The 13,300-nt window shown below is 39.2% G+C and overlaps 1 protein-coding gene across 2 annotated transcripts in view; it reads left to right on the forward strand.

The window, feature by feature from the left end:
* RAPGEF4 (Rap guanine nucleotide exchange factor 4) overlaps positions 1-13,300 on the forward strand; it is a 226,882-nt gene that overhangs the window by 32,578 nt on the left and 181,004 nt on the right. For both annotated transcript variants that reach the window (XM_063429735.1, XM_063429737.1), the window contains exon 4: positions 1,279-1,425. In XM_063429735.1, the coding sequence (XP_063285805.1) occupies positions 1,279-1,425 (147 nt within the window). The remainder of the gene's footprint in view (positions 1-1,278; positions 1,426-13,300) is intronic.

Raw genomic sequence — 13,300 nt, forward strand, 5'->3', positions numbered from 1 at the left:
TTATTATTATTATTGCCATTTATATAGCGCCAACAGATTCCGTAGCGCTTTACAATATTATGGGAGGGGGGATTTAACTATAAATAGGACAATTACAAGAAAACTTACAGGAACAATAGGTTGAAGAGGACCCTGCTCAAATGAGCTTACAGTCTATAGGAGGTGGGGTATTAGAAACATTAGGATAGGAAATATCAAGTAGGAGTGAAGCAGAGCTGGAGGAGAGAGCAACGCACTGTCCCATAGGAGAGAGCAAGAGACAGGTATGTAAGGGAGAGATTACTCTGGGAGGCCATACGCTTTCCTGAAGAGATGGGATTTAAGGCCCTTCTTAAATGATTGAAGACTAGGGGAGAGTCTGATGGCAGTAGGCAAGTTATTCCATAGGAGAGGAGCCGCCCGTGAGAGGTCCTGCAAGCGCGAGTTGGCCGTACGGGTGCGAGCAGCGGTCAGGAGGTGGTCGCGGGCAGAGCGGAGGGTACGAGGAGGGGCATACCTCTGGATCAGTGAAGAGATATAAGAGGGTCTGGAATTGTTCAGTGCTTTAAATGTATGGGTTAGCACTTTGAATTGACTCCTATAGGATACAGGGAGCCAATGTAAGGACTGGCAGAGGGGCGAGGTGTGAGAGGACCGACTGGAGAGGAAAATCAGTCTAGCTACAGCATTCATTACAGACTGTAGCGGGGCAGTACGGCTTTTGGGGAGACCAATCAGGAGAGGGTTACAGTAATCCATGCGGAAAATTACTAGAGCATGGACAAGCTCCTTGGTAGCATCTTGCGTAAGAAAGGGGCGAATGCGGGCTATGTTTTTGAGTTGGAACCTTATAATTGAGAAACTTATTTGTGAAGGGACAGTTTAATCTCCATAAATACTACAGCTCATTGCATATGAGTTATGGTTACGGTGCAAGGAATTTGTGTCAAAATATTTTTGAGTTGTTTAAGTAAACATCTGCTTTACCCATCCAACTTAGGGCAGAAAGGATAGTCACATGACTGACCCACCCCCAGCACCTCAGCACAAACATAGGGGCAGATGGGACAATGCTCTAAGACTTTTTACACTGTAACTAATACAATAAGCTGCTGTGAATATGTTGCCTAGAATGTCCCTATAACATATGTTTACGTATAAGTAGATGGTAAGCTAGCTCCGATAATAAATATGTCTATTATATAGCTAAGGGTCATGTTTTAAGTGTCATGTTTATTTGCATATTGCAAATATTGCATTAAAAAATAATTTTCAATAACAATGTTTCCTTAACCAAAGGATGCAGTCATTATTTGCACGTTGGGAGTCGGAACTGCTTTTGGAGAGTCGATTTTGGACAATACACCCCGTCACGCGACCATCGTTACTCGAGAATTCAGTGAGCTGCTGCGTATCGAACAGAAAGATTTTAAAGCCCTTTGGGAGGTAAGTGGAACATCGATTCAACAGCTAAATCATATTAAAACTGTACAACGATGTTCATTGCGAAATTACGGTAGTATTTATTTCTCACTGGGAATTGTGTCCCTGCAACGTGCAGATAGGAAATCATTTTGCAGAGTTTTAGAAACCCATTGACATGTTCCATATTGAAAGATTGTTTTAACAACTGTATTTTCTCAGAATGGCATATGAAACAGTGTAAATAGCAAATGGAGATGCTCAATCAGTAATTATATGGAGGTGCCAGATTGGCAGATCAGGACTCTGATCGTATCAGCTGTGAAGACATATGCAGTCTTTGGAATTACTGCTGTATTCCTTTCTCATGTAAAGCATAGATTACTGACGGCTTGTTTTCTGGGAGGCTATGTTTAGAGGGCAGTTTTGGGGCAACCGGCCCTGAATCCTTATTACTCTGCACTCTGCTCGTTTGGCCTCCCTTCTATATTGAAGAAGTTCTACAAACTTCGTAGTAGCCCCCCGCAAAGACTCCCATTGAGCACAAGGGCGCTTCGATTTCTCGCTCCTGCCCCTTTGTATGTGGGGACAAGTAGGCGGGAGCATATCAGGGCTGAGATGGAATGTGTCTGTTAGGGTCAGTGTGTGTCTGTATGGGTCAGGGTCTGTCTGTAGTGTGGGTCAGTGTCTGTCTGCAGTATGTGGCTGTGTATGTCTGTATATATGCGTGTGTTTGTATGGGTCAGTGTGTCTGTATGAGTCAGTGTGTCTGTATGTGTGTGTCTGTATGAGTCAGTGTGTGTCTGCATGGGTCAGTGTGTGTCTGCATGAGTCAGTGTGTATGTGTGTGTCTGCATGGGTCTGTGTGTGCGCGCGTCAGTCTGCATTTATCAATATGTGTGTGTTAATCTGCATTCATCAGTGTGTGTGCGTCAGTCTGCATGGGTCAGTTTGTGCATCAGTCTGCATGTGTCAGTGTGTGTCAGTCTGCATGGGTAAGTGTGTGGGTCAGTCTGCATGGATCATTGTGTGTGTGTCAGTCTGCATGTGTCAGTACGTGTGTGTGTGTGTCAGTCTGCATGGATCAGTGCGTGTGTGTCGGTCTGCTTGGGTCAGTACGTGTGTGTGTGTGTGTCAGTCTGCATTGATCAGTGCATGTGTGTCAGTCTGCTTGGGTCAGTGTATGTCAGTCTGCATGAGTGGGTGGAGCAAATAGGGCGGCAAAATCTTTTTTGCTTAGGGTGGCAAAATTCCTTGCACCGGCCCTAGGGGCAACATTCCAAATGGGGCAATCAACACAGAAACCAGTGGAATGCATTTGCTAATTGTTTCCTTTTATGAAAAAGCCTGAAATAGTTCTTTATTTTTTTGCCCTTTAAAATAAGGGCATCATCTAGAGCAGAATTGTCATTAATCATCACTGTAAACCATAATTTAGCCATGCTTTTAGAATTAATGTGCTGGATATACAGGATGGCCCAAAAGTAGGTATACTGTATAGTTTATTTGCATCTGTCTTCCATCAACGTTGCAACTTTTTACTTGACACACTGATATTTAAATGCCCGAAATTTAACTGCCACTTTGTTGTGTGTCAGTGTGTATGTGTACCCATATAATTGATTTAACTGTATACCTGCTTTTGGGCCACCTTGTGTGTATATCAGAACTGTGTATCGCTAATTAATGAACCGTGTAATGAAAGCACCCTGTGATTTTGTTGGCTCTCCTATACTGATGGTGGAGATCCCTGATTTGTGTGTAGTCAAACCTGTATCCTGTCTTTAGTGCTTGGATCAACAAAGAGATTGTTTGTAAATTACCACACAATATATATAGTGTTATATAGTGGGTTTTTTTTTTCTTGGCCTCTGCCAGCATGAGGTTGACCTCTCTGCCACCATGGGAAGCTGATTTCACGTCACTGAAATATTTCTAGATGCATCGCTGGCGGTGCTATCGGGAACTAAATTATGAATGCATTATTGAACAGTTTTACATTTCTGTTGCAAGCAAGCATCTCTGCACATACTTCAGTTTTATAAATTGAACTGATTGTTGCAAACAACTCAAAGGCATAATTGAGTTGGTAAGGCATTTGAGGTCAGAGATTGCTAAAATATTTACATGATGAGTGGACAGTTTCTGAATGCGACTCAGCGCACATTCATCAGAAACAGCATGCTCTCGCAATCAGTGCCTAGAACCTACATTGGCATTGGTGATACAAGTAAATGTAATCTGTACGTAATTCACTTTTCGAGGCAGAGGTGTTACTGGAAAAATTAATTAAATCAACCCAATAGCCTTAGATTCTTGGATGTTCCTTCGTGAAACACTGCAGGATTTAGTGCAGGCAGAACAACCCAAGTTGTCAAGTTATTTTTGGTTTAGGCTTGACAGCGACTGTCTCAAAATATCTTGTCAAAACTATGCTGACAAAAACAAAAAGATGCAATGCATTTGTAGTTTCCTGCATACACGTATAAAAACAGCTTTTAAGGGGTTTGAAGAAACATGTCGCTCAATACCCTAAAGATCTTTTTCCAAGATTGATAAAAATGATTATTTTATGGACAAGTACAGGGTAGTTAAAGCATGGAACCAGGCGGTGTGTTTTCTACTGAATACAAAAACTACAATGAGACTTTTAATGAATACATTTGGGATTTACATATTTATGCAGAAAATATATTTTTTAAATCTCATAGCCCCCAATTCCCTGACCAGTATATGTAAAGGTGTACCGAATGTGTGGGAGGCATGACTAGGTCATACCTACAAAATATTTTCTTTTTTGTTTTTCCATGTCTCTTGTAAAGCGCTATAATGCTTTCTTCCCCGTTCCTCATCTAAAATCCTTCTGCCTTCCACCCATCACCAGCCATAATCTCCCATGTATCTCCCTCTTTCATCAAAAGGCATGTTCTTTTCTCCTGATACATTGTCCATTGATTATGGTAGTAGCCACTGTTGAAATATCCAAATTCTTTTATTTTCATGAATACCAATCAAAGAGTACCTCTTTTTACAGAGGAATGTGTACAACAAAGTATTTGTAAATAAGTGCAGTGGTTTGCAAGCAGCTCGATACACTTATGTGGAAGTATCCTCTATTCCACAGGACAGAATTGAAGTTATAATGTGGTGTAAGTGACAAAACTCATACCAGCAAGTGGAGCGCTTTTGACATGTATTGCTTACCAAATGGTTTCTCATTCAATCATAGAATATACGGTACATGTAGAAAACATAAAAAGATACAATATAGTGCAGACGGTTTTGAAATAATGATAAGGTTATAATAGAAACTGTAGTGGTGGTTTTTAAATGAATGGAACACTCACATTTAAAGGAGCCTGTATATAAGAACACTGTCTCCGTATTTCAGCCTGTGTGCTTATTTAGGGGTAGCACCGCCCGTCTCCTTCGATATAGGATGTTTCTCAAAGACAAAAACTGAGAAAACAGACCAATGTGTAGGGGGTGTTTGTAAAACACAATTATTTTCAAGATAAATGGTGTGCTCACTACTTTAGGTTTAAATTACTTTAGCGAATAAATTAATTGCAGACCTACTAGAGAAGGGTTATGAAGAAGATAAATTAAAGCAAACATTGGCACAGATCTCCAAAATCTCACAGAACACTTTATTAAAAGAAAAGAACAAAAAAGAAAGCACGGAACAAATTAACTTACCCATACTATGCAACTACAGTCATAACAATAAAACTTTAAAAAAAAATTTAACCAGACACTGGCCTATCCTATTACAGGACGACACCCTAGCACAAATTCTACCACCTAAACCTAAAGTAGTATTTAGGGGAGCGGCCAATTTAAACAGACTCCTGGTAAAAAAACATTTCAAAAAAACAAAACCCATCACCTTCTTGGAGAAAGAAAAGGGCTTCTACGGATGCGGCACATGTCTAGCTTGTAGAAACACAAGTAATAAAAAAAGACATATCACTAAATTTAAGAATTTTAATAATAAAGAAGAATTTCAAGTTAAAGACCTTATAACCTGCCACTCTAATAATGTAATATATCTGTTAGAATGCCCATGCGGTCTTAAGTATGTGGGCCGAACTAAATGTAAACTACATATCAGGATAGAAGAACACACCAGGAACATTAAGAAAAAATTTGAGGGACACAGTGTATCCCACCACTTCTCCACGACACACAATAGTGACCCCACACTTCTAAAATTTATGGGGATACAGAGGATAAAAGGCAACTGGCGAGGGGGGGATTTTTTGAAATTATTAGGACAGAGCGAGATGAGGTGGATGTTCAACCTTGGGACTTTAAAACCCCAGGGTCTGAACATAGATTTCGAACTCTGCCATTTTATTTAATTTTATTTAATTATACCCATATATTTCTCTTTTATCATTCAGGTTCAAATCATGTGTAATTTTTACATTTTCAAATGCAAATTGTAATTGTATTTATAAATTTTCTCTATGAATATCATTCAAAACTAGCATCACTTTAAAATATTTATTATTCAATAGTATCACTTCTAAATATTTATTACTTAATAGCACTTTAATGGTCATCACTTAATAGCACTTTAATATTACATATTCATTATTGATAAGCACTTTAGCACCACACTGATTCTCACATTATGGGTACCACATGTGTATATTTACCATTTATGAATTACTGCATTCCTCTGTAATTCTGTTATTCATTTCACACAGAACAAGTGAGGCCGGCCGGAGGGTTTGTTCCCTCCCCCTCCCCCTGCTTAGTTTACTTTCTCCCTTCTCCGACGTGCGCTGTGTATCGCTCGTTGCGGATTGGGGGGAGGAGCTTGGGGCTGTTCTGACACACCTCAAAGGCGGGGCGTGCCGGGATGAGCGCACATTGCCCCCTCCCCTCCCGTCTGCACGCAGGGATACGTGCGTCGAGTTGGAGGGGAAGGTGAACTTCCGGGCGGCGGCAGAGTGGCGATCACGTGGGTCCATGACGCCACTTCCGCCAACCGCCCGGCTACGAGCGGATTACTTCCGCCAACCACCACAATCCACCAATGAAATATGAAGGAAAAAAAAAAAAAGGCGCAAATTTTTACATCCAATTAAAGAGACACACACAGATAACACTCTATAAGGGATATGTAACCAAGTGTATTATTGGACAAAAGGACTGCAATCACCAAAGGGGAGGACCCCCAAAACCATTTAAAAGGAAGATCTAGAGGACAAAATACCACAGCTGACTGAGGAAGCTCCACACCAAGGAGTGAAACGCGTATTGGCTTATTTTAAAAGGACTTTTTATCAAGGACTTTTTTTATTACTATTGTTTTTATTTATTTCATAATCAATTTATCATCTTTTATTTAAGATCCTTTAAGTCCTTCCTTATTTTGAAAACCTCAAGAATATCTTCCCAGGTGTAGCGCCATTCCCATTCAAATTGGCACAACACGAATATAGCTAGAGCCGCGACCCACAGGCTCAGGACCAGGTGAGCACACCATTTATCTTGAAAATAATTGTGTTTTACAAACACCCCCTACACATTGGTCTGCTTTCTCCGTTTTTGTCTTTGAGAAACATCCTATATCGAAGGAGACGGGCGGTGCTACCCCTAAATAAGCACACAGGCTGAAATACGGAGCCAGTGTTCTTATATACAGGCTCCTTTAAATGTGAGTGTTCCATTCATTTAAAAACCACCACTACAGTTTTTATTATAACCTTATCATTATTTCAAAACCGTCTGCACTATATTGTATCTTTTTATGTTTTCTACATGTACCGTATATTCTATGATTGAATGAGAAACCATTTGGTAAGCAATACATGTCAAAAGCGCTCCACTTCCTGGTATAAGTTTTGTCACTTACACCACATTATAACTTCAATTCTGTCCTGTGGAATAGAGGATACTTCCACATAAGTGTATCGAGCTGCTTGCAAACCACTGCACTTATTTACAAATACTTTGTTGTACACATTCCTCTGTAAAAAGAGGTACTCTTTGATTGGTATTCATAGATTGTTTTATCCTCGTGTACAAACAGAGTAATTATGTCACTTTTTGAACAAAGAAAAATACAATGCACAAACATAGATTAATTATTTGGTGGAGAAGAACTTGTTTTCCACCAAATCGATAGAATGGAAGAAAAATCCATATTTGATTGTCAAAAAATACTTGAGAAAACATTAAGCAAAGAAACAAGAATTAAATGGGAAATCGCGACACTAGAAAAATACATTCAAGAAAAAATTACCCCAAGGGGCCTTAGATTTTTCAAATTTCCCTCATTTGACCAGGAGGATAAAAGTTTCATGGACGATTGGGCTACTATGTTAGATTCTTTCTCTTTCACTATGATGCAAAAAATTATAACAAGGAGAAAATTGACCCTGGAGAAATTAGATACAGAAATTAATAAAGAACAGAATTTTCTTGTAAACCACACTAACGCAGAGGAATACAGGAAAATCACAGATAAAATCAAACATGTCACGGACAAGGTTGAACAGGAAACAATACAAATAAAAAAGAAAAAATACATACGAGACAAACATGATTATAAACATAATGAAGTAAGAACATTTGGTAGAAATAACAAATTAAACCGTAATACTTATGAACAACAGAAACATCACCCCCATTTCTCATACACCACACACATACGCCACAACCAGAGGGAAAGTCCATCTAGAACCCACTATAGACGTAGAACTAATGAAGAGATGGGATATAAGCCTCCCAAAAAATCCCATTTCAGAACCGATATATTAAACATCAAAACCCCCATTCAAACAGAAAAAAGAGCCAAATCAGATGAATTTCTTACAGCCCAAAGTAAATTCAAATACAACCCCAGAAGAGTATCAGATACCCATACTTATAACCGATTTGACCCTCTAACCAAAACTTCAGAAGAAGAGGATTTTTGGAGTTTGAGGAACAAGAACAAACACAAATTCCTCACACACCAAAAATCACCAAACAAAAGACAAAGGAGTACGGAAGAAGGGGAAATAGAGGAGGAGTGGTCATACAGAGAAGGAAAAAGAGACAAACGTCACCTTTGAAAACTCAAAAAGAAATTGAAAAAGAGGCAGGAATCTTCAACCTCACCTCCACACCATTAGATCAAGCACACATCAAGTTACTCCTAAAAGGTTTAAAATTTGCACCCATGAAAAATCTAAATAATTTGACACTTACGTGGACTTGAACAGATTCAAACGTACACTATGTCTTAAAAAGTTTTTTCACAAACACCCTACACCAGAAAACTTAATTACGACCAAACACACACACACAACACTAAAAGACAAATCCACCTTTTTCCCCAAACAATTTATTTCAGGAGAAATGGCAACTTTTGAGAAAATGGTGATGGCAGATATTAATAAACTTAAAAAAGCAAATCAATACCAACAGAATCTTAAAAAAGACGAATATAAAGTTTTAAAAAATTTACAGAAAGATCACAACATCGTCATCAATCCGGTGGATAACGGAGGGGGTATAGTCATTTTAGATATTAACGACTATCACAAGGACTGCACCAGATTACTGACAGACCACAACACATACACCAAATTAAAGGGCGACCCGAGAAGAGAAATTCAAAATAGATTCTCCGAACTTATAGAGAATGGCCTACAGAAGGAGATCCTGAATCAAAAGGAATTCAAGTATCTGAATATAACTCATTCAAAAATTCCCGTGTTCTATTACCTGCCTAAGGTACACAAAAATCCAGAACAACCACCTGGTAGACCGATAGTTTCAGGCATTAACTCAGTATCATGCAGACTGTCAGAGTATGTGGACAAGTGCCTTCAACCCATAGTACGCACCATCCCGAGCTACTTAAAAGATACAGGCAGTATCCTGAGACACTTACAAACCCTTAAATGGGAACAGGATTACTTCCTAGTAACTGCAGATGTCAGCTCACTTTACACTATAATTTCACACCAAAAGGGATGTACATCAGCCAAATTCTTTTTAGAACAATCCCACCATTTTGAACCAGACCAGATAGATTTTATCATGGAAGCAATACTACTCATTTTAACTAGCAATTACTTCTGGTACGACGACATTTTTTATTTACAGGCACGGGGCACGGCGATGGGCACCAGGTTCGCACCCAGCTACGCCAATCTGTTTATGGCAGATTGGGAACGCCAACATCTATGGCGGAACGATGGCTGGGTGGAGGGCCTGGTGACCCATCGCCGGTACATCGATGACCTGTTTTTTATTTGGAAAGGAACTGAAACCACTCTACACACCTTTTTAAATCAGCTCAACGATAATGAGTGGGGTATTGTCTTATCAACTAATTTTAGTCAAACAAACGTGACGTTTTTAGATTTAGACATTTTTATAGAAAATTATCAAATCAAAACTAAAACCCATTTTAAAGATGTGGATGTTAACAGCTTTATCCACACTTCCAGTTGCCATTTTTCTCCTTGGCTTCAAGGCATTCCGAAGTCACAATTCATACGCATTAGAAGAAATTGCACAGACGAACTCATTTTAAAGAACAAGCGAATAAATTAATTGCAGACCTACTAGAGAAGGGTTATGAAGAAGATAAATTAAAGCAAACATTGGTACAGATCTCCAAAATCCCACAGAACACTTTATTAAAAGAAAAGAACAAAAAAGAAAGCACGGAACAAATTAACTTACCCATAATATGCAACTACAGTCATAACAATAAAACTTAAAAAAAAAAATTTAACCAGACACTGGCCTATCCTATTACAGGACGACACCCTAGCACAAATTCTACCACCTAAACCTAAAGTAGTATTTAGGGGAGCGGCCAATTTAAACAGACTCCTGGTAAAAAACCATTTCAAAAAAACAAAACCCATCACCTTCTTGGAGAAAGGAAAGGGCTTCTACGGATGCGGCACATGTCTAGCTTGTAGAAACACAAGTAATAAAAACAGACATATCACTAAATTTAAGAATTTTAATAATAAAGAAGAATTTCAAGTTAAAGACCTTATAACCTGCCACTCTAATAATGTAATATATCTGTTAGAATGCCCATGCAGTCTTAAGTATGTGGGCCGAACTAAACGTAAACTACACATCAGGATAGAAGAACACACCAGGAACATTAAGAAAAAATTTGAGGGACACAGTGTATCCCACCACTTCTCCACGACACACAATAGTGACCCCACACTTCTAAAATTTATGGGGATACAGAGGATAAAAGGCAACTGGCGAGGGGGGGATTTTTTGAAATTATTAGGACAGAGCGAGATGAGGTGGATGTTCAACCTTGGGACTTTAAAACCCCAGGGTCTGAACATAGATTTCGAACTCTGCCATTTTATTTAATTTTATTTAAATATACCCATATATTTCTCTTTTATCATTCAGGTTCAAATCATGTGTAATTTTTACATTTTCAAATGCAAACTGTAATTGTATTTATAAATTTTCTCTATGAATATCATTCAAAACTAGCATCACTTTAAAATATTTATTATTCAATAGTATCACTTCCAAATATTTATTACTTAATAGCACTTTAATGGTCATCACTTAATAGCACTTTAATATTACATATTCATTATTGATAAGCACTTTAGCACCACACTGATTCTCACATTATGGGTACCACATGTGTATATTTCCCATTTATGAATTACTGCATTCCTCTGTAATTCTGTTATTCATTTCACACAGAACAAGTGAGGCCGGCCGGAGGGTTTGTTCCCTCCCCCTCCCCCTGCTTAGTTTACTTTCTCCCTTCTCCGACGTGCGCTGTGTATCGCTCGTTGCGGATTGGGGGGAGGAGCTTGGGGCCGTTCCGACACGCCTCAAAGGCGGGGTGTGCTGGGATGAGCGCACATTGCCCCCTCCCCTCCCGTCTGCACGCAGGGATACGTGCGTCGAGTTGGAGGGGAAGGTGAACTTCCGGGCGGCGGCGGAGTGGCGATCACGTGGGTCCATGACGCCACTTCCGCCAACCGCCCGGCTACGAGCGGATTACTTCCGCCAACCACCAGAATTCACCAATGAAATATGAAAAAAAAAAAAAGGCGCAAATTTTTACATCCAATTAAAGAGACACACACAGATAACACTCTATAAGGGATATGTAACCAAGTGTATTATTGGACAAAAGGACTGCAATCACCAAAGGGGAGGACCCCCAAAACCATTTAAAAGGAAGATCTAGAGGACAAAATACCACAGCTGACTGAGGAAGCTCCACACCAAGGAGTGAAACGCGTATTGGCTTATTTTAAAATGACTTTTTATCAAGGCCTTTTTTTATTACTATTGTTTTTATTTATTTCATAATCAATTTATCATCTTTTATTTAAGATCCTTTAAGTCCTTCCTTATTTTGAAAACCTCAAGAATATCTTCCCAGGTGTAGCGCCATTCCCATTCAAATTGGCACAACACGTATATACCTAGAGCCGGGACCCACAGGCTCAGGACCAGGTGAGCACACCATTTATCTTGAAAATAATAATGTTTTACAAAATAATTGTGTTTTACAAACACCCCCTACACATTGGTCTGTTTTCTCAGTTTTTGTCTTTGAGAAACATCCTATATCGAAGGAGACGGGCGGTGCTACCCCTAAATAAGCACACAGGCTGAAATACGGAGCCAGTGTTCTTATATACAGGCTCCTTTAAATGTGAGTGTTCCATTCATTTAAAAACCACCACTACAGTTTTTATTATAACCTTATCATTATTTCAAAACCGTCTGCACTATATTGTATCTTTTTATGTTTTCTACATGTACCGTATATTCTATGATTGAATGAGAAACCATTTGGTAAGCTATACATGTCAAAAGCGCTCCACTTGCTGGTATAAGTTTTGTCACTTACACCACATTATAACTTCTTTTATTTTCATGTTCCTTATAACAATGTTGTGTGTCTGCTCTGCGGTGCTCTTAGAAGTATGAGTTATTTGCTCTGTGACTGTAAGATTGTACGAAGATAAAACAGATACATTGTATGGCATATATGTGTGGTGTGCTTTCTGGTCAATTTCCTCCCTTCCCTCATTCTTTACCTCTTACCAATTACTAGAGAACAACTACTTGGGAACTATGACACATGAAGTCATGATATTGCATAATATCAAAGCTGGTGTCTTGATTCCTCTTGGTCTAAAGCCGGGGTAAGTAACCTTTGGCCCTCCAGATGTTTTGGACTACATCTCCCATAATGCTTTTACAGGCATAATGCTAGCAAAGCATCAAGGGAAATGTAGTCCACAACAGCTGGAGGGCCGAAGGTTCCCCACCTCTGGTCTAAAAACATTATTAGATGTGGTCGTGGTGAGACGTTTGCAGTATAACAGAGCAGGGAAACAATGTCTCGGGTAACACATCTTTTCATACTCTGTGGTAGTCCATGCACCACTTCTCACTATCCAACCCCTGAGGTTATAAAACAGAGGGACAAGGATGACGAATAATAGCCAGTAGATGTGCTAGCAAAATGAAAATGTTCATATACATTTCAACACTTCAAGGCACCGCAGCTCATCAGTGCATAAATGTGCGAATGTCCTGCTGCAATTAGTTGAATGACAGATAGGGAGCGCTCATGTTCCAGCACATCCCTCATTCTCAGAGGGTAATAAAGGAATGTGTGTTGTGATGGAAGGTGGGTTTAAGAGGTTGTTTCCTCTATGTGACAAATCACAGTATGTTTGGAAGTCACAAAGTTCATATTTTAATTGAGGAGTTGTTTCTATCATTGTTTTATATATCATAATGAAAAGTATGAGTGCTAAAAATATTTTGTGCTTTACTTGAAAGGTTATCGGATCTCACAGTTTCGAAGGAATCTCTGTTAGATTGTAACGATTGTCCATGAAGTGTTTTTTTTTGT

This window comes from Pelobates fuscus, chromosome 8 (assembly GCF_036172605.1).
Source record: "Pelobates fuscus isolate aPelFus1 chromosome 8, aPelFus1.pri, whole genome shotgun sequence".
Taxonomy (NCBI): domain Eukaryota; kingdom Metazoa; phylum Chordata; class Amphibia; order Anura; family Pelobatidae; genus Pelobates; species Pelobates fuscus.